Genomic DNA, 22,207 nt, shown 5'->3' on the forward strand with positions numbered 1-22,207 from the left:
CGAAATCTCCCCGTTAAACTTCTCAGATAGTTTAGTTTCTATAACCGTTCAAATCATCCAAACTTTAACAAAGTCTTTAAAATGTACACAGAGGTTGAGAAGAACTTAAGTTTACTTCTCGTCTCTAATCATCTCGGCACCCGTCAGACTTAGAGTTTGACTGTTGAGACCCGACCCTTAGGTTTTGTACCACTGAAAGAAAAAGCTACCGAAACACAAGTGCATCAGTATTAAAGACCGAATCATTCATCAGCCCTTTTTTGCATAAGAAACTTCTGATATGAACATTTTGATAATACTTTGTTACTTAAGTAGGATTTTTAGATCCATTTATTGAGTAGGATTTTTAGATCCATTTATTGAGTTAAGGATCCGAGTACATCTTTCACCTATAGGGCATTGTCATGTTGAACACCTTTTGTCATAAATATCACTATTCTGTCAAATTCAGATTTCCCTTCATTGGACCCAACCTAAAAAAAGCCCCAGACTAAAACTAAACTGGTATGTGGACACACCTGTCCGTAGTTTCCACACAGGCATGATATTAAAGACAGGATACTGTGTTTTGAACAACGTTGTAGATTAAGTTTTAATTCAAGTGATTTTCAAAATCAGTTTCTTCACAGATACAGAGCGTTGAAGTTTTAATAGTATCCCCCTCACTGTACAAAGCTAGAAAAAGTTCACAGCAACAGCACACAAACATACAAAATAGTTATTTTTTACCAAATTCAGTTGTGTCGTTTTATTCCCAGCCTTTTCTCTCTTGTTAAATACATCTCTAACCCCGGTACGACGCCCAACCATAGCAAAAAATTGATTTCAAGTCAAATGTATACAATCTTATTTACACAAGGACCATTTGACAAAGTGCATTGAAGAGTCCTGATTGACGGTCATGTCTTTGAGGGATGGCGGGTAAATATATACAAAGTTTACAAATGCTTTAACCATGGCGAGCCTTACGCAGCTTCTATAACAATAATCATTATGAACACTGGTTGAAAAGCTTGTAAGAATGCACTCCATGAGGTACTGTTGGAAAGAATAAAACAAAAAATTAAATAAAACTTGTATCTATGATATTACTGAACGTACATAAATCACATCTGAGCCTGTTGGATCAGAGGAAGACAGAAAGTTTGGATTAAGTTTCCTCATAATGACCCCTCTACACACGGTCGCGCGTCACGTCCGATACCGCCGGTTCAGATCCAGTTTGAAATGCAGTCCAGCAGAGAAACGCATCGCGTCTTGAATGCAGAGAGCTCAGTAAGAGGTGACTAAAGTGTGGGAATTCACCGCGTTACTCTCAACTGTAGTGAAAAGATGGCGGACTCCTTTGAGAGGGCGGGGCAAAAACAAAACAAAAACCTCAAAGTTATGGACACGTAATTCATTGTAGTATTCACATAATAAATAACATTTACTCCAGTCATCCTCTCCACAGATGATGACGTAATGCACTTCAGAAGGCATGTGGTCGGACTGTAAGGGCTGCTGCTGCAGCTACGGACAAACGTCGACATGGGAACGAGGTGGCGCCATGCAACGCTACAGGTTGCCGTAAAAAAAAAAAAAAAAAAAAAAAAAAGCCCCAAGATGATCATGATAAATCATCCTCTGTGCTCACTATCGAAATCTGGAGAGAGAGAGAGAGAGAGAGAGAGAGAGAGAGAGAGAGAGAGAGAGAGCGAGAGAGGGAGGGGGGGGACAAAGAATAGGCTTATTCAAATGGGTTCTTGGCCGTTTGTGTGATATCAGCTAAGACTGGAAGCAGCGAGCATGGCTCTGCCCAAAGAGAAAACAACTACCAACACCTCTAAACGTTCAGCAACATGATGCATCTTGATCGTTCCCTTTGCAGACAAAGAGAACTCTCTGCTGCAGCTGTGAGGTGACTGCAGTAAGTAGGCGCGAGTCCATCCTGCGTCTGTCTGGGTTTAGATTAGTCTCTCTAATCTGTGTACAGAGATGTGCTCTCAATGCACTCAGGATTACTGAGGGCCACACGATCACAATGAGTAGAGGTCAGTGACATCGAGTCGTCTGTGCCGGGATGACATTATATAAACTGCCCAGTTTCTTAAACTACTGTAAATGTCAAACTTAAATCTGTCCTTTATGCAAAATACTTCCCTAAACTACGAAGTGCATTTAGGAGCGTTGCATTGAGCCTCTTAAATTGTGTCCTTGCTTAAGTGTTTAGACAAAGGCTGTCACAGTAGCTACTGTCATAATACAACACATGTGCTACAAAGTAAACACGAACAGTGTTAATGTTGACAATAACTATAAAGGCGGTCCATTTGGAGTTTCCCTTTCCTAAAAAAAAAAAAAAAAAAAAAAAATATGTCTTGTATCGCCTGGTCTTCAAATACAATAAATTCAGCCATTGTCTTATGTTCCAAGAATTATTTCACTTTTAAGAGAATGTATGGGTTACTTAAAAAGTTCTAAGGAAAAGAGTTACTAAGGACTTTCTAGCAACGCATATGGGACGACTTAAGTAGCTACGGGCGAATACTTAAGAGATCAGAGGGGAATCCTTTAACATCCTAAGGAAATCCTTCTAGGGATTGTATGCTATGCTCATTAGCCTGAGTGGTTTAATGCACCTAGACATTGTTTTTGTTATCAAAACAAGAGCTCCTTTTATCATTCAGGAGGGCGTGTCATCATTTTAGGGCAAAGGGCTCTAAAGGTGCTGTAACTGATGGGAGACGAGTGTGTTTTGGGTTTCAGTACATCGAGCCTCCGAGAGGTTTCGGACCCTTCTCTACCCATGATGCACTTTGCTCAGAGGTCGCTTACTCACCGCCGGGTAGGTGTGACCCACGTTGGCGCCGTGCCGGGTGATGTCGATGTTGAGGTCTTCTTCTGTGGTCTTCAGGTAGACGGGGTTATCAAAGTTCATGCTCTTCTGGTTCCTCAGCTGCCAGTTTCTCCACATCAGGTAGCCACCCCCCGCCGCCATCGCCAGCAGCACTGAAAAGGGACAAAGACAAACAACGTCAAATAATCCATAATATTCAGTGTCGGGGCCGACAGGCTTGTGGTTCCCACATGTGTATTAAGGTGTGTGTAGCCTAGTAAATTGCTTGACTATTTGACTACAACCCTTACATAGTACATGTGTTACAATAGTCTTGAGAGTGCGTGTATGCGTGCATATTTGTGGAAGTGTGTGTGGGATGTGTACGCACAGACGGGCAGTATGGCCCAGGCAGCAGCAGACCCTCTGGCTGTGGAGTCCACCTGGATCGACGTGCTCACGTTTGCCTCTGAGACGAAACAAACCACAGGTCAACACTTTAAACCCAACACACACTTTCAGGACATAATGTTCAGTTCAACGACACGTTGAAGAGGAAGAAGGTTTAGTCAGAAGTTAGACCGACACATCCTGTGTCAGATGGTTAGTGTGTGTGCGTGATCAAAAGGCCTCAAGGGAAGGCCGTCCCTATAAGAGATACTGGGGAAACAGGGCCACAATGATCGTGAGCCTTCATGAGTCCACATATCTAAATGCCCTCTTTTTGGATTCACCATGAACAGTTAAGATAATTATTCTTAAAAGAATAAAAAAAAAAAAAATTGAGTAAACATGTAATAAACAAGGAAAACTTGTGTAAAGAAAAAAAAAAAAAAAAAAACATGATCCAGTCGGAGAGTTTTGGTGTCGGCGACGAGTGAGTGACATGACTGGCAAACAGCTCGGCTGAAAGACTTCAGGACAAAGAGACAAAACACAGGGTTTGTTAACTCATGTTCTTCCTGCCAGTCGGTCTGCTCTGCTGCCAAATAGCTTGGTGATGTAACCAACATGCCAACTACAAAATGGTAATGCGTGAAAAAAGAAGAGACTCAAAGCAAAAATGTGTTAGTCTGTCTCTCCATACAGTGACTTCAGCCCATTGGTTCCTCTTGCAAACAAATCTTTACAGAACAGCTCACAGGAAATTACAAAGTCCTTGAAATAAATTAAACTATACATGTTTAACATTATCAAGCATTACTCAAACACGGAAACACATTGCATGTGTTGGGTGGATTTTCAGCGGCGGATTAACACACATTTGGTGCTCTAGTGAGTATTTCGAGCAGCAGGTCGGTGTACGTGGGATTGAGTCAAATTAAGCTGCATAGTGAGTATTATATTAAGGAACATGTCGCCCAATACAACAGTGAGGCTTATTGAAGCATTATTAAAATAGAGCTCTATGGCACAGAGGAAGAATACACATCAGGCTTTATTACACACAATACTGGTTAGTAGGTTCAGTTAATTACCGGTATTTGGGATTTGTTGACAATAAGCAGAAGAGACTAGAAGTCTGCTGATAATCTATTATAAAGTTTTAACATGTTTAAGCACCTCTTTAGTTATAGACCTAATCCAGGGCTGTAACTTGAGTTTCCATGGAATAATTTAAAAAATAAAGAAAACCATGCAAGTCTGCAAGATCTTTTTTTGACCCCTGGTGTGGGCATTCATTCTTGTGTTCTGTTGTATTACTGCACACACACACAATCAGATTTGAATCCACCTATAGCCATAGTGGAACTTTGTTTTGGTAGTTTGTTTGTACTTCCTAGTGTCTGCCACTAGGTGCTGCTCTGCTCATGGGCTGTTCTTGCAGTCAAACCTTTGCCAACAGAGTTTGATGCTAAACTGGATTAATATCCAGAATATCTTCCTCACCAGTAACAATGGATCAGAACATAAAACATGAACACTGTGCAGATGCATCCTAAGAGCTCTACAGTGTTGCATGTGCAGCAGGGGGAAGAGAGCAGAACGCTTTTACCACCAATATGGCTTGAACACAAAAACGGTCAAACTAACTGAATTAAAGTCACGAGAACAACAAACAAGAACTCAGTCAACCGTGTGTTGCTGATTAGGGCCCCGTTTCTTGTGAAAGTCAATCACCAACTGCATTTTTCAGAAGATTAGGAGAGAGGTAGTGAGCAAACACTTCATTCTAGCACAAGTTCACCAATCCCATTTTAAAACTTGCGAGTCTGAAATGTTTGCAGGACTGAGCACTCTGGCTAAATCTACATACAGCGGACGTTAGACTAACACATACATAGGTTGTGTCTAAACTTAACCGAACACCATAAAAAAAAATAAAAAAAATCCATCATTAATGGGACAATGGGAGCCGCCTCCCTGATTAGATTCTGGTCTCACAACAGCAGGGACAAATGTAACGGACCTGAAACGTTTTGATTCACCAGCTGAGAGACATTCAGAGCTATACTCTCATCATGGCACAAAGCCTGTGTTAATTTGATCTTTGAATAGATTACACACGAATTGTGATAAAATCCAAAGAGAAATAGAAAAACATGACACATTTTTGCAGTGAGATAAAGAAAAATCTGGCAAATGCACTGCAACTAAGGCTGCAGCCAAAAACAATTCAAAAGGACAGATGTCCAGTTTAACAAATAAAATGGGAAACACCACCCGATTCCACAGTAAGGAAGGAGAAGAGCAACTTAATTCATTTTTGAACACAGCACAGCATTCTTTAAAGCGAGTTAGCAGTTAGCTTTGGCAGCAGAGCAGGCGACAGCTGACGGTCTTACCTGGGGGTGGCTGTACCAGAGCTTTCCCATCATCCTTTGAGGGACCTTTGGAAGACTGTTCTGTCACAGAGAGCCAAGAGTCAAGCTTTTGACAACAAAACAGGCTACAGAAGTTGCTCTATTTTTAAACTCTACACGTGCAAAGTAGGCCTTTGAAAATAGACCAGATCTCAGGAGGCTAAACTAGTAAATAAACGCTCGATAGATGAAAGCGGGATCCATTTTTTGTTCAGCGAGAAAGCAGCAATCACCAAGATAAGACACAAGAGCTACATTCCTCACACCACGGACGATATGCACAAACAGAAGCAGCTTTACAGACTGACATGGAGGCAATCCTCAGGATTTTCCTGCAGTTAATAAAGCCAGACACAAACAAAAGTTGGAAAGTGAGCGGACGACATGCAGAAGGAATCTAACCGGTCTAAAGCCACATCGCACAGTAAACCGCATTGATCACAGCGTCTTTATCAGCAGCTCTACAATCAGGACAGCCAGCTGCAGAAACAATAAAATCCTTGCAGGCGAATCAATGCAGCCTTGTTTAGCAGAGGCAGCAGAGTGTTGCTTTGTTTACTGTAAATTCACAGGGCCGTTAGGTCTGCCGTGTAGGAGGCGGAAATGAATGCACGTTATTTTTACTGCCGAACAGTAAGCACAGTCGAACTCTGACGAAAACGGTTTGCAAAGCCTTTATCGACAGGAAACTAGCGCTCAAACAAGTGATCAGTAAGGTGATCAACAAAAAAAATATTTTCGAGACTGCTGGAAGTTTAATAAGGGATTGGAAAGGACTTGTATTTGATTAGCATGTTTGATTCAGAATAGAGCTTTGATAAAATATTGAATGAGCGTAAAACCCTTAATCTAAAATGACAGGTTAGACTAATGATGAATAATATCTTAGTGTGGATCCCTCAATGGTAGTTTCAGGTTCAACCCCTGAAGTGAAGAGCATTGCTTTTTACTTTCTTTCACCAACTAGATTAGAGCCGGCCAAAGCTGCGACCGCACAATGCTCCACAGTTCCTATTCGCTTCAGCTGCAACGGCTGGAAAATGGGATAAATATGTCAGCTGGCGGTTTAGCAAAGAGCAGCGAGGATTTTTGGCTCCGGCCCAACTAGGGAGCAAAGTGGAGGAGCATTCAGCCAGTGACATTCATCCCTCTTTAACTCCTCCCACACAATTCTCACATTCAAACAGTATCAGAGATACAGACAGGCGTGTAGACACAGCTGTAGAAACACTCACAAAAACTTGCAGAAGTGCCCACGCTCAAGACACTCTCGCTTGGATAAAAAAAAAAAAAAAAAAAAACGAGTTTGCATGAATCAACATGCTCACAAATGCACCCTAGAGCTGAATGCATACACTCTCTCGCACACAGCTCGATTTTATACAGCTTGAGTCTTTATTCCTGCAGAGAAGAGAAACACAGGATGGGTGGTTCATTCCGTTATCACAGCAGCGGTAAAAAGCCTGGAGGCAGCTCAGGATTCCCAAACAGCCCATGTGGAGGCGAAGTCAGGCTGCAGGGACTTTCACTACACCAAGACCATTACATCTATGTAGAGCAGGCAGGCTGTGAAACCTGCTACAGAGCTGGCAAATTGTTATTGGTGCAGAGAGTTCATCCCTACCGTACCATATTCTGGTGTCATACCTCCATCCCCCTTCTTTTTCTTTTTTTTAATAATACAAATTAGGTCTGGTGTTGTGGTAAAATACATGCAATAATGAACTATGGGCGTCTGTATGCTTCAACACAAGTGCTTGTTGAACGGCGTCTGAAATGCCCCTGCACCCGATAATTGCTGCACATTTCTGAAGCAGACAACCCACTTCACTCAGAGGTGAGAAAGCAAGCATGGCATTAACCTGTCTCTCCAGATCTCTTTTCATTTGTCACACAACAACATGTCACTAACTGTCTACACTCAAGGACAACTCCATGAAACGTCTTCGAGGAGAGACTGTCTTATATGTGGAATTAACCCCACACTCTTCACCTGTGAGGGAGGCCGTTTAGAAAAGCTCTGAACACCGACTCGCTGTACAAACAGGGTCATTTCAAGCATACCGACACCTTCGTTCTGGTTGTAGGCTGAAGTAAACAAAATATGTTGAATATAGTCCCTGAAATGCCAATGTAATAAGTTGTTGATCCATAAACAAACTAGTAATGCCAGCTAGGGTTTGAAGGAAAATTCCAGTACATTTTCCTATAATTGTGGCAATTCAGATTATGAGTCATAATACATTTGCATCCCATCTCTGTTGTGTTGTTCTAGCTTTCCAAATTAACTTGTCTCTAAGTCAAAAGTAAATAGTTTACTTTTGAGCTATGCAAGTAAGAGACCTGGAAATTCTACTTATTTCACCAATATACAGCATGGATCTGAGAAACATTTGAGGTAGATATAACTGGAGCAGGAAAAAGAGATAGAGGTGGACAGGCTGCACAAACTGTTGCCAGAGTTTCTTGACAGAGTCTCAGTTCTCACTGGGAATAAAGTAAAGAAGAGAAGTCTTAAAGAAAACTCAACAGGCCAACTAGGCAGACTCTCATTCAGGCGGGCAGGAGGGACGCAGTTTCCAGGGAGATGTTCCAGTCCTTCGTCTACGCCAGTGTCTCGCTCTGCAGTTTGAGTCCAATTAGGAGAGTATGTGCACTGAATTCAGCCAACAGGTTCCTATCAGACGCTGCTTCATTATGAAAAGGCTAATCTTTGGGCGTGCAGTAAGGAGCCAGCCGTTTAAAGACTAAAAACAACTGGAGCAGAGTAGACCAGGGAGAGAGAGGACAACATTTCCCAGCAACCCTTTCACAGCAAGGAAAAAGAGACTAATGGAGGGCGGGGCTACAGTTTGAGTTTCATTTTTTTAAAACGCTGATTTGATCATATTGAACGCAACATTGAAAGTAATGTGAAAACAAGTACTGAAAAGAACTTCACTGCTCAGGTCAAAAGTGACAAATAAACATTTAGTATTAAGTCCAGTCACAAAATCTCGTGGAACAGTGGAGGACGTTCTAGCAGCAGAAGAACTTCCATTGGTTTTTCGAATGACTTGTTCACATCCCACTCATGAGTCCAGAGAAGTGTCACGCAAAGACACTTCCAAAAAGAAGAGATGAGACAGAGCTGCAGCAGAGATGTGAACGAGGACGGCAACGACTTGCCCAAGAAAAAAAAAATAACTGGATCACAACCATCGACTCAGTCGTCTGACAGCTCAACAGTAGCTAACGCGGACAGACAGCTGGGTTTGTGGCTGGCATGGATACAGAGAGAAGACAAGACTCGCAGAGGGAACACTCCAGAGAAACATGCTTGAGCGGATGGAAAACGGAGTGAGTGAGAATAAGTCTCCTTTGTTTCATCAAAGCCAGTTTAACCCGAAGAATTAGACTCAATTAATTCTGTTTCTTACAAATGATTCGGTGTTTTGGGGGATGAGATCTACCGTGAAGCCCAGCTCCCTTTAGCCTTTTGTTTTTAAATCAATTCTTTAAGAAGAGGCACATTTGAGAGGAGCAGCACAGCAAAGGGAAGACGAAGCAGAGAGGAATGTACAGGAATTGAAATAATGCACATTAGAACGTTGAGCAGCTACCGGTTTATCGTGCGTTTTATGGTTTAACCAGCCGCGGTTTGTCCTCTCCCAAACATATAATCAACAACGTATTCCCATGATGCCATTCACACGGTCCTAAAGGCATCAAAAGGCAAACTAAAAGATCGGTCAGATTGATTATTGGCAACTGTTTCTTTAAGTTTCTATTTAAAACATTCTTCCTTTTCTTGAAACATTTCCTAATCTAATGTTGCAAGTTGTAGCTTGCATGTTGCAACGCTGTGATCCTGGTTCAGGCGTAAACGTGACATCAATAGGCATATAAAACGTGTTTCACCGGCGCAGTGCCGTGACTCACCAGGTCTGCAGCGGTGGCCGTCAGCAGCCAGCTCCTGTCCCTCCGGACACACACAGGTGTATCTGGGCGAGTGTTTGTTGATTTGCGGTGCAGGCAGACACATGTAGCTACAGCCTCCGTTCTCACCTCTCTCTGCGCACCAGTTAGTGCCTGCACACAAGGGTCAATAGCTCGGATTATGACAGAAATAAATGAGAAAATCTGTCATTCAACGCATACGATTAAGCCAGTGCTGGAGTTGGCCGATATCTCACGTATGCATGATAACGTCTTCACTAAGCTCTTCTGCTACGTTTGTCACCACAAAGTCTTTTGCTCAGTTATTACGGAACTGTAAATGTTCAAACTTTCCATTTGTCTGAGTAAATATCTGACCTTTCAAAATCCAAACGCTGATGACTATGTCATATCAAGTACGCACACAAGACTGCTTCGTCACAAAGCAAAAACCTACTGGTTCCTTCCATAAATCAGTGGCTAGTAGTCAATAATGGCTGCGTGATGCTGACTATTATGATAACAGTTAGTGCTGACTGTACTTGTGTCATATGGAATTACAGTAATTTATGATTCACTTTCTCGTCATTAAATCACAGCAGCAGAAAAAAATGAATTAGAGTTTGCTCTGGTGTCACCGATTCTGCAGGACTCTAATAAGATTTTCCAGCTCAATAATCACTCATGTCCATCCTCTCTCAGCAGGTTCTTACCAGACAGCTGGATCAGCTCGTGGTACACTATGATGTCCTGGGGGTCATTCAGGTTGCTGGCCAGCGTCACCACGTCAGCGCCCGTGAACTTGTTTGCGCCGTAGATGGCTTTATTCTCACCATCTGTCCAGAAGACTCGATCCTGGAGAGAGAGGACAGGAAGAGAAAGCACATTTTCCTCATTGGAAACCAGAGTTGACAAGCGTGAGTTCCGCCCCGGAAACTTATAGCCACATGCCGTTAGCAACAAATTGCTGTGGTAAGGACAGCAAGCTGATTTGGCGGGCAAGTCAGTTTTCCAGGAGATTGAGAAAAAATTTAGCGGTATAGTCTTTTTAAAAATGTTTATACCCCAAAACAAAAAAGACTGGTTAGAAGTTGGATCACATTTATATTAGGTGGAAATAGAAAAAAGCAAAACATGGTTTTAATAAAACTGTTATTTTAACTAGACTGTCACTGGATACCGTTTTGTTAAGATTGTGCACTACAGTGTTCAGATTGGAGCCGTACCATAAGCACATGTGCCTGCATGTGAATAAATGTGGCAGCTGTCTGAGCGAGGTAGCAGTTGTACGAGTGGGTGTATGAGAGAGACAGCAATGGAGAAACGCGTCCATGACTCAGAAAGATGTGAAAGACACAGTACCGATTTATGTATAGCCAGGTTTTAACCGGCAGACATCATAGTTAGTGGGGCTGTCCTTAACATTCGGCCATTATAGTTTTCAGATATGAGGCGTGATCCACCAAGTGCAGCTGATTTCAATACGTTTTTAAACATGCTTTATAGCTTAATAAAATCATTAAAGGTTTGCCTGTGATCTCAACTGTTTGGCGTAAGGTGGTCATAAAACAGTCCGAGTTCTCTTAAGTCTCTCATCTTAACATTAAGATAAAATCAAACATTTGTTTGATAAAATAAGTTTGTCTTGTAAATAGTGAAGCTGCAACATCCCTATTTTTTGCACAGTTTCAGACTTTAGTCTTTTCAAAGTCGTCTAGAACAGAGGTACGTACCAAACCAATGTCCCCAAGTACCACCTTGTACTGTAGCTACCAACAATGTAACAACCACCTCTCCTTTGCCATTCCTCTGGGCCGGTAAATCACAGATTGATGTAGCAATGTAGTTAGCGCCTTCGGTTTTCTAGAAGTGGCGCCGCACCACTCGGCTACAGCGTTAACAGGTTTTTGTGTCACTCTGAACCGTCGGGGCCAGCGTCGTCACCTGCCTCTCCACTGTTCTATGGACCTTGTAACCATTTCAAAACGCAACATTCTGCTTTTATCAACGAATCCCACTGCGATTAGATACCGCCAACGTTACTAGTTCATGCCATGTCCAACCAAATTTTATTTCTAAAGTATTTTAATGATCAACAACGAATTTTCACATAATTGTAATGTTATTTGTTTAAATAACTTGTCCATGAAATTAAACAATTTATGAGTTTTAATTTAAGGAAATGGGCCAGTTGGAGAGAGAATGTTTGGGACTCACTGCTCTAGTGTACGGCAGGCAGTAAATTGAGCTGTGATTCTGCACAAAAATCTCACGACACACTTCATTGTTTGCACAGCCCCGACTCTGGATTGTCAAGACGGCCCTTTGTACATAGCATGGCGGTCCTTAGAGAGAATAGAGCAGCAGCAGTACCTCAAACACAGTGAGAGCGAAGGGATGAGCCAGGTATTCTGGAGACTGGAGTACTTTCTTCCTGTTGTCTCCGTTCAGGTCGACGCTACAGAGCATGTGGAGTTTCGAGTCGACCCAGTACAACCTGCCTTTGATCAGATCTGGGAGGAAGATTAAGCGTAAAAAGAAACGGGAGAGGAGCGCGTCAGAGAAGGCAAGATGTGAAAGATGGAGATTGAAGAAATAACAGAAGGGTGGATTGTAAATGGGAAACAGGGGAGTGGAAAAAAACGACAGGGCAGAAAAGTACAGGAGGGACAGAATAATTACACATGGTAGGAAAGGAAAGAGGAGTGATACGAGGGATGAAGCCCAGATGAACATTGAATATTAGAGTGTCGACAAGAAATGAGAGCAGGGAGTGGAAGAATAGAGGGATGAAGGAACACAGAAAGAAGATGAGGCATGGCAGGTAGAGATAAGGAAGAAAGAACAGAGGTAGAGAGAAAATCTAAATCAATACAACATTTCATTAGCGAGGACAAATCGATGGCTTTTCTACAGTGATAACACACGGAGAGGAAGAAAAAGAGAGCATTGTGACGTTGGACGGTATGGATAAAATGTAAATACTGAAGTTGAAGTCTAACAGTTTTGGTCTTAATTTTAATCACCGCAAGTATAAGCACTGCAATAAACTAAAGCGGCAGTTGAAACAAGGTAGTGAACTAACTTGAAGGGGAAGATACAATTTAAACACCAAGGAGTCCAAATTTAGGATGCAGTCTAACTGCTGAGAACAAGTGTATAAACTAGCTGAATAAGTGGCTACAAGAGGACGAAACAAGATACTGAATTGAACTATAGCTGCTGTTTAACAGTCTATTATGTTGACTATTCCTGTTCTTCTGATGGAAGAAAAAATGTGCTGTGATGGTAGAACCATACTTCTGGATGAGTCATTGGTTCCTCTGTGCGTGTGTGTGCACGTTCCTACCCAGGGTGATGCCATTAGGCCACTGGATGTCCGTCGCCACCAGAACCTGTCTGCCCACTCCGTTCATACCAGACTTTTCAATCTTGGCTGGCTCGCCCCAGTCAGACCAGTACAGAAACCTACAGTACCAACACAAACAGAGCTGTAAATGTACAGATGACAGTTAAACGGTTTTCACCTGACGGCAAAACACAAACTTTGTCACCCACCCAGACAGCGGATCCACAGCGATCGATGCTGGTTCTTTGAGGCCACTGTTGAACAGAACTTTCTGCTTGGTGCCGTTGAAGTTGGCTACAGAAATGGTTTTGGTGCCGAGATCAGACCAGTACAAGTTTTTATAGATCCAGTCCACGGCGATTCCCACGGGAGTCTGGACGTTGTCGATCACTTTGTTGTGGGTGCCGACGTCCCCTCGTTTGTCCAGCACAGTGCTGTGAGGAAAACGTTCAGTTTAAGCATCACGTGGCACTAAGTCACGGGATCACCAAAGTGTTTAAGATTCATCCTGAGGGGGGCATGCATGTGTGTACCACATTTAATAGTAAGCAGTCTAAAATATGTTGCGATATGGACCAACTAACTAAACTGCTATTTGCAGAGCCACACCACACGTGTGTCTGTAATCTACCTATACATGGCCCTCTGGCCCAGGTCGGCCCAGAAGAGCATCTGCTGATTGAAGTCTGCATCCAGAGCCACCGTGTTCCTCTGCTGCTCCACAATCTGAGTGTACTCCTTCCTCTCCAGACCCAGACGGCGGATGTCACGGCGGTTGGTGAAGATCAAGCAGGGCTCCTTACCTGAGGACAGGGAGGACGAGGTTAAATCAGCGAGAACGTCAACCAGTCTTCACAATGTAACTCAGGTTGCTCCGTTTCACTGGCTGACGCTGGAGACATTCACAACTTTTAGACATGATGAATCTCTGATTGAAAGGTCTTCAGTGGAATCAAAGGTTTTAAGTTATGTTAAAGTGTGTGAGCTCTCTCTTTTCTAGCCATCCATGTTATCCAGAATCTGATCAGAGCAACACAATTATTGATTTGTTGGTCACGTATAACCAGGATATCATTTGATTAAAAATAAATGACAAATTAGTGACATTTCTGATAGAGATCATGAAGATTATTGATAGAAGAGTAAATGTATTATAAATAAGAGTTCATAGGATTAGAGGACAAGTCATTTGGAAAAACAAAGAACCACCAGACTGAAAGACAGTGATGGTCTTTGTCAACAGGCAACACAATCGTCCTGTCACTGCAGAAATGACCAAACAGCATGTGATCACACGAGAGGATGACATCTACAGCAGTAGGATAACTCCAGAGCCTTCTTTGAGGACAGGAGTTATTTTTTTATTTTCTTAAATCAATTAAAGACAATCACTTGAGGATAGTTTCTACTTTTATCATGTACTTACCCATGTTTTCAAAGCTGCTTTTAAGATTTAAACTATTAATCCTCAGCTTAAATACCGACTTCTTCGTGTGTGAAGCCGGTGTTTTCAAGCAGGTGGGCAGAACTATACATCTAAAATAAGAATATTTCTACCAAACAAATGTATGATTTGCAATTTTCTCCATTATTCAATTATGTTTTAATAAGACGCTAATCATTTTGCTTATGCAGGTCTCCTTATTTTAACAACCAGGAAACACCGTTTCAGGCAGTACCAGTGTATTCTGAGCCATTGACTCACCGACGGCCTTGCAGACTCCGGTGGTCGGATCCATCTGGTAGCCGTTATGGCATTCACACTTGTACCCGCCCTTCAGGTTGATGCAGATCTGACTGCAGATTCCGGGGTTCAGACACTCATTGATGTCTGCAAACAGATAGAGAGAGACGAGAAGATGGAGGGATGAAGAAGAGAAAAGAGGGAATACAGCTGGTATCTGATGTGTTTAATAATCAAGTCTGCTGAATGCTTCAATTTGGGAAATCAGACGTTTGCATACGGCCCTGCTGCAACCCAAACACTATTGAAAACATCCCCATGATTCCCATTGCATGAGATTGTGAGCTTGGGGTAGACAAAGTGACAATCCTACCCAACTATAAATGTTTTCCCAAAATGCTCTTTAGCAGCAAGCTGCTCTCAGAATTAAAAGTAAATATACACACATTTGGAGAGTTTAAGTAGTTAGTTTATACCTGGGAGTAGATTAAGCGCCTGTGCAACCAGTGGGACTCATTCCTGATGGGATTATACACATTCCACAATATCCAAAGCAGTGCTTGAGGCCAAGATTGGCTCAATAACAAAACTGTGTCAGATAAGTGCCTCCATAACACAGGATTTCTACTTTTGAAAAATAACACAGAAAAATCACATTACACACCGAGGCCAGAAGAGCACAACACCAGTCTACAGTACGTGTGACCCAGCCTGTCAGATTTGTGATTTCTAGGCAAGACAGAATATATTGCAGCGTCAGCCTCAGTCTTTCCAGTCGTTTCTTTTCAAAACATCCAGGACAGTAACCTGACCAGGGCATTGCGATTTCTGATTAATCTGTGAGTGCTTGTGATGTTTACAGTCAACAGTTCTGTCTGATCTACTTTTCATACAATTGAGGTTTATGGCTGCCCTGAAACAAAAGCACGTCAGTGAGCAACAATGAGCTGTGGTATTCTTTTCAGTCAGAGTCTTAAAAATGTGGTAATGTTGAAAATGTTTTACACATATCCGACTAGGGCTGTACCAACTGTGCATTTTTTTTTTAACTTACATTTTAAGTTTCTATTTAGTTTTTTCAAATAAGCTTTGAAAGTCTGTCATCACACTTTAGGACATCTTCAGCTTCAACATTTATTTTTTTATTAACAAAATAAAGCCTCAGTTTGGCTAAAGTGATTCATCAGACTAAGTGAGTTAGTCCTTTATTAATTCAACTTTAATGAAGATGACGTGTTGATGCATGCAGCAAGCAGGAGAGCAATCAGTTTTTGGACCAGAGTGAAAATGTTTTTTTAAAGGCTAAAATGCCAAAAAATATGGATTGAAGCACAATATATTATTAGATTAAAAAAAAAGTACATTTTGGAAATCATTACATCCACCTTTTCCCCCCATACACTGTCTGTTGGACTTCACAACGCTCTGCAGCTATTGGAAATGTAGGGATCACATGAGTCGGAAACAATTCTATGCAGCCACCACAGCAATATAAACCAAATCGCCCAACATGTCTGAAAATTAGATATAGAGGTAAAGTACCAGTGTGTCGCATGTCGTCGACAAAGCCAACTTGCACAATTTGAGAACCAACTTGGGATGAGAAAAAGGGAGGAACACAACCCTGTTACGTCCTTGTCGGGGACACGTCACAACACATTAATGTTACGATTATAAAAGATATATGGTCAACTGCGTCCCAGACCACCTCGACAAGTGGTTTGAGTGAACGAATAATGCGTCTTGGTGGTCGTTCACACTTTTATTCAGAGCTGTCCACTTGTGATCCGATCACCCAAGATGCATTTTAAAACCAAGTGTAAACAGATGTGACTAGGGCCCAATTGGATCCAAGTGGGCCCTCCATCAGCTCTGAACAAATGCTGCTTCATCAACACCAGAGAAGGCTTTGATGATTTTTTTTAATGCAAACAAATCTCTGTCGGGTGCTTTCCATAATGTCAGACACAATAATCCAAGCCTGTCAAAAACAAGCCCTTAGTGGACGTGCATTGACGGGCGAGGAGTTGCCTCGAGCGATTACACTACCAATACCAAAGATTCCCTTCAAACATGAATGCAATGTAAAGGTCACCTACCTCCACAGGTCTTGTAGTCTATGAGCTGAAGTCCAGGTGTGCAGTCACACTCAAAGCCAATCACCATGTCCTTGCAGATGTGAGAGCAGCCGCCGTTGTTCAGGAGACACTCGTTTAGATCTGACGCACATTAAGGAAAGGGGGCTTTGTTATAGCTTTAAGAAGACAGTTATCATGAAAACAAGAGACACAACCCATCTGAAAGAGTCATCCGGTCACAGTCAATTAACAGCTCTAACGCGTTACACAAATGCTACAACAGATTTTTGGTATTATTCAGGCATCGACAGTTGAGACAAGAACCAAGAAGAGAGCGATGACACAACGAACAGACGGTGGATTCAAACTGATAGTACAAGGATGTTGCAGTATGGTCCAATATGCATACTTTGACCATTAAATACTAAAATAAGTTGACATTTTGTGATGCCATTTTGTGTGCCTGATTGAGTCTGTAAGGTCAAGGTCTGTACTTTTTTTACTCTGTCCCCTTTAACAGAAACTGGGGGGTGGGAGGGGCAGGCAGTGCACAAATACTTGACGGGAAATTCCGCTCATCACCAACTGTACAACATTACACTTTTTTTTAAATTTTAGTTATTTGATCTATTAAAATTGTTAATTTACATAAAATGCCAATCTTTCCCCCTCTGATTGAGTGGCAGTACGATTTAGACTCCGGCGTTCAGTATTCTCACTGTGGAAAGCATCGTCACTTTTGGCCGAGTTCTTTGATCCATGAAGGAGAATTATTTAGAAGTACTATTCGTTCTCGCACGCTGAAGTGCAGGACGCATTAAAGCTGCAGGAGGCATTTTTATATTAAAAATGCACATATTTTCAGCACAAATCAATGTGCAATAGAGAGGAATGTCATGTAGTTTTACCCCATTTGCCCTCATTCAGGTATGGACACTTTCCTGCCCACAGAAAAGGACATCTGAACTAATTGGAAAGGAATTTGTCTCGTATCAGTGGCCCGTCTTCTTTCTTGGCTTTGGTGTAAAGCACCAAAGTACAGAATCAGCATTCTGGGATTTCAACCTCAGATATTTCTAGTTCAAACTGTGTCATGTTGCTGACATTTAGAGCTGCCAGCTTTTTTAAACAAGTGACATTTGCAGATTACAGTAGACAAACACTGCGGGTTGGTCACAGCTCAAACTACAAGACCGTTCACGTTACACAGACTCTGATGCAAATAGAATATAAATGTACAAAAATCAAACATGTCGATCAGTCTATATATTTGTTCCGCTAGTTAGTTGGGAGGGTTGTGAAAATATTCCAATAATCATCTGCAACGGTGTGTCTTAAAACAAAGATTTCCTGTGGAAGCACACCACTCTACATCTCTTCAGTTAGTCGGCGCTCATTTAGGCTCGACTTAACAAAACCTGAACCCCTCACTGTGACAAGTCCCCAGGAAGCTTCACACAGTCAGACCTGCCTAAACGCATGTAGAAGGCAAATCTCAAACATCTTTGAGTTGTGTGATTCTGAGGCTGCAATGTTGTTGGTAAAAAAAGCTGAATATCCTACAAACATCTAGACCATTGACAAAACTGCTGAAAAATACATTTGCCGCCTCGTTTGTATGCTTCTGCCAACCATTTAAGTTGCAGGTTACATCAATGTCCATCCAAAAATGTCATTAGCATATAAATACTGGAGTTATTGCTAAGACCTTTTGACCACTGAAGTCTGATCAGTTCATATGGATGTTTGTGCCAGATTTGCTTTTTCGACTCACTGCATTCCTTGATGGGTTCGTCGCTCCAGTCAGGACAGTCTCGGGCCTTGTTGCACACTTTGCTCATTTCGATACACTCCCCGCTGCGACACTTGAACTTCTCTGGTCCGTTGCACTGGGTCACTGTGGAGAGATGCAACGAGCTTTACACGTCAAGGGGAGTGACTGCTCACATGCAACATTTCAATCCTTAAACACAAACCCTTCCTCTTAATCTCAAGTAAAGGGCTTCTAATGCGTCACTGGAAATCAGGATAGAACTTATTTTACAGCTGCTCTGCCAGCTTTGTGTCGGGCCAAGAGAGCAGTTTGCATCCGGTCTTTATGCTAATCGACCAACAGATCCACTGCAGTGCAGTATTGATCTTCTCATCTCACTCAAAAGAAATTATTTTCTTTCGTGCAATCAACGCATTTCCAAAAATGTCCATTCCTTTAGGGTTCACATTTTCATTAAAGCGCCAAACTTTTCAACTTTAGCAAGTGAGACAGCAGATGCTTGAATGTGTGAAAAAATATATTGTAAGTTAGATATACCCCATTATATTTAGAGCATCGCCAACAAACATGCAAGCGTCTGAGTGAGAATCTGCAACAAACTTTTAACTCTTTAAAGTCCATTTTCAAAACAAAGATTTATGCTCCTGGAGTAAGAACGAACAAACTCATGGAAACAAGATAACCAGGCGGGTTTTTGGTACGTTTCTTTCTGGAAGAGCACAGAAAACACAGCAATGGATTGTTGAAAAAAAGCCTTCCCGACATCAAACACAGTGAACCGACACACTGCTTTTGTACCTGAGCACAAGCTGAGGTGGATTGTGACGTTTGTTTTTTCTGTGGTCTAGACATCTTCCACATGTTTTTACTCTTGCATGCTTGCAGCATCTACAGTACACTAAACACACACCGAGCTTCTGAACCTCAGCACAGCCTGAGGTAGCATGTATAAAAAGAAACTCTTCCAAAGAGAAGAAACAATGTTTCTGAAATGTATGGGTTTCTGCATTGTCTTGGTTAGCTGACCCTTTTACCAACTCTGCTCTGCATGGCAGAGGGGTGCAGGCTGTGTGAGACAAGTTCACAAAATCCTTCTGACTAATTTCTTAACATGCTGATGGAAACTGGATTCTTAGAGGTAAGGCTCTTCTGAGCCATCTAGTCTATTTGTGACCTTGTTGTCTTGGGTGGAACTAGACAGGCAAGCTACTCCATACCACCAGTATTGTACTGGTACTAGTATTTTAAAATGATGATTAATGAGCACCTGACAATGCCCTGATAATTAAAATAGAAATAGCATTTGCAAAGCTGCACACGTACTGTTTTTGCAGTTGACTTCGTCTGATCCATCGGCACAGTCTCTGAAGCCGTTGCACTGTCTGTTGCCCAGGATACAGTTCCCATCGTCACATTTGAACTGATCCGTTCCACAAGTGCGTACAGCTGCAAAGGACAAACACCAGAGTTACACATGAAAGTAGTGCATTATTAATTTGTTCATTCAAATCATGCATCAAACAACCATTGTAATTTATCAATAAAAGAAAGCCAAACATTGTGAGGAGCGAGGATGTGTGCTTTTCTTACGTCTAGGTAGACGTAAGAAAAGCTGTTGGTCGGACATCAAACTCATAGAAACTTTGGGTTCTATGACATTGACGGCTGTCCCGTCTTCCCTGCATGGAATCATTTAGAGATAACTGGACAGAAATATAATTGAAGATGGCTTGAGAGTGATCCATTATGTGCTGCACTTCCATTCCATCCATTTGACATTACTTGATATCTGTTTTTTCATATTAACGGCTGAATTTCTTCAGTTTTAATTGAAACCCTTCAAATCAACCCCCAATACTGATCTTTTCCTTGAGGACAATATAAGCAATTTTACAAGTTTCAGCTAACTTAGTCTACAAATCTGGAAACTTGCTTGTGAACGATACAGAATTGAATCCCCTTTTTCTATGTCAATTAAAAGCATCTTTCATTTCAGGCCCACGTCACATCCAAACGCATGAATCCCCGACTCATTCACTTATCTGGCAAGCCTAAGTATATCCCTGAAAGGAAGATCAACACATACCAACAGACAAACTCAACTCAATCAAGCTGCCTTGGTAACACAAATTAAAGTAGTTATGACCTGAAATGCTTCATTTTTAGTGTGACAGCAGGTTTGTACATACGACAGTTGGCTTCGTCGCTGCCGTCCTTGCAGTCGGGGTCTCCATCACACCTCCACTTCTTGTGAATACACTCTCCTGAGCGGCACTGCATCTCACTGGACGAACACTTGGCCGGCGGCGTCGGGTGACGGCCACAACGAGACGGAGACTCGTCTGACTGGTCCTGCAGGGGACAGACGCAAGAACGTGATCAGATTTAGCCTGAAACACCAAGTTATTTGTAATTTTAAAGATACTATAATCATGTTAATGAGTTTGTCGGCATGCTCCAATGTGTGTTAGTCTTTTATCTTAAGACGTTTTAAGACCAGAGAACAATTCGGTGCACCGGTCTGATCTTTGGCTTAATATCACTTTACAATATTAGACTTCAAGAGTTTCCAGGCTTTGCACAGTTATCAGATACCTAAGGCAAGAGCCAACGTCATTAACAGAGAAGTCAAACAATGCGGTCGACCCATGTTTGATTTGACATCCATGTTTGATTGACAGGCAATCTGGAGGATGTGCAGGGCAGAAATGACAAAGAGCTTTTAGGACTCAGATCTTACCAATTTAATTGGAATCAACTCTGCCATCAGATCAAATGGGATTAAGAGGAGCAGCAGGAGGAGTTTCTCATACTTTCATCATCTCATAAAGTCACTGACTCATGTGGGAGCAGAGTTGTGTGTGTGAGAATGTGTGTGTTTGTGTCTGAACGGTTAACACTGACGCAGGACTGTGACCGTCACATTAAAACACAGCGGTCTAAATATTTGTGCGCGCAAGCATTTGCGTCAGTTTTTCTTCCTCATTGTCCTGCGAGGCCGTCACAGTGATAACCACACAGCCAATTAACAGGCAACCTGCAGACTCAGTGGAACTTGTTCTGGCTTGTGTGAAAACGTGATGGGAGTGTCAAAGTCAATGAATGCGCGTGTGTGTGTAAGGCAGGTCAATAAACACAGGGTGTTATGAAAATTCCACTTGCAGAACCGGTATGTGTGCCCAGGGATAGCATACAGGACAGTTTATTATGGTGAGGCAAAATCTACTCTAAAAATGAGTGTTGCCACATTATTATTATTATTATTATTATTATATCACAAAATAATAATGTGGCAACAGTCCAGAAAGCGATGAAATATGAAACTTAACATATTTCTAATGTAAGTTCAAAAAGGACACGTTTGGAAATGCATTATACTCAACTGTATGATTTTGTATTTTAAAATGTATATACCATTATCTTTGACAATCATTGTATTCTTTAAGTACAACTAAAGGTCTTTTAGTCTCTGCATATTGCTTTCTATTTACATAGATTTAAAATGCTGTAAATAAAACTCAAACTAGAATTACCGCCTCACGGTTGCATGCCAACCAGTCGAGTTGTAGTTTATGCTCTTTTTCAGAGAGCGTTGCTAAGAAGAGGACAATAGCCAGAGCAATAGGCTTTGTCACACATAAATAAAAACAATGCGTTTGCTTTGGTAAGACGAAGGTCACCAGAGATGACGGTCAAACTGTTTTCCCTGATCCATGCACCTTGCCAGTGGGGGAACATTGTGCCAGATGCAGCTGCTCTTCTGCCACACTAGTCACCCCAGG

General features: G+C 41.9%; 1 protein-coding gene across 2 annotated transcripts in view; it reads right to left on the reverse strand.

The window, feature by feature from the left end:
* Nucleotides 1-1,609: 1,609 nt before the first annotated feature.
* Nucleotides 1,610-22,207, reverse strand: part of vldlr (very low density lipoprotein receptor) — a 38,421-nt gene continuing 17,823 nt past the window's right edge. Inside the window, exons 6-20 of one of the 2 annotated variants that reach the window (XM_076079874.1) lie at nucleotides 20,615-20,777; nucleotides 19,749-19,871; nucleotides 18,426-18,548; nucleotides 16,673-16,792; nucleotides 14,595-14,720; nucleotides 13,521-13,692; nucleotides 13,099-13,323; nucleotides 12,890-13,008; nucleotides 11,914-12,053; nucleotides 10,254-10,395; nucleotides 9,544-9,693; nucleotides 5,605-5,664; nucleotides 3,210-3,287; nucleotides 2,822-2,991; nucleotides 1,610-1,645 (exon numbers count right to left, since the gene is read on the reverse strand). In XM_076079874.1, the coding sequence (XP_075935989.1) occupies nucleotides 1,610-1,645; nucleotides 2,822-2,991; nucleotides 3,210-3,287; nucleotides 5,605-5,664; nucleotides 9,544-9,693; nucleotides 10,254-10,395; nucleotides 11,914-12,053; nucleotides 12,890-13,008; nucleotides 13,099-13,323; nucleotides 13,521-13,692; nucleotides 14,595-14,720; nucleotides 16,673-16,792; nucleotides 18,426-18,548; nucleotides 19,749-19,871; nucleotides 20,615-20,777 (1,947 nt within the window). The remainder of the gene's footprint in view (nucleotides 1,646-2,821; nucleotides 2,992-3,209; nucleotides 3,288-5,604; nucleotides 5,665-9,543; nucleotides 9,694-10,253; nucleotides 10,396-11,913; nucleotides 12,054-12,889; nucleotides 13,009-13,098; nucleotides 13,324-13,520; nucleotides 13,693-14,594; nucleotides 14,721-16,672; nucleotides 16,793-18,425; nucleotides 18,549-19,748; nucleotides 19,872-20,614; nucleotides 20,778-22,207) is intronic. The other variant, XM_076079873.1, reaches the window with a different exon arrangement.

Source organism: Anarhichas minor, unplaced genomic scaffold (assembly GCF_050575085.1).
Source record: "Anarhichas minor isolate MPS153535 unplaced genomic scaffold, ASM5057508v1 ptg000073l, whole genome shotgun sequence".
Classification (NCBI taxonomy): domain Eukaryota; kingdom Metazoa; phylum Chordata; class Actinopteri; order Perciformes; family Anarhichadidae; genus Anarhichas; species Anarhichas minor.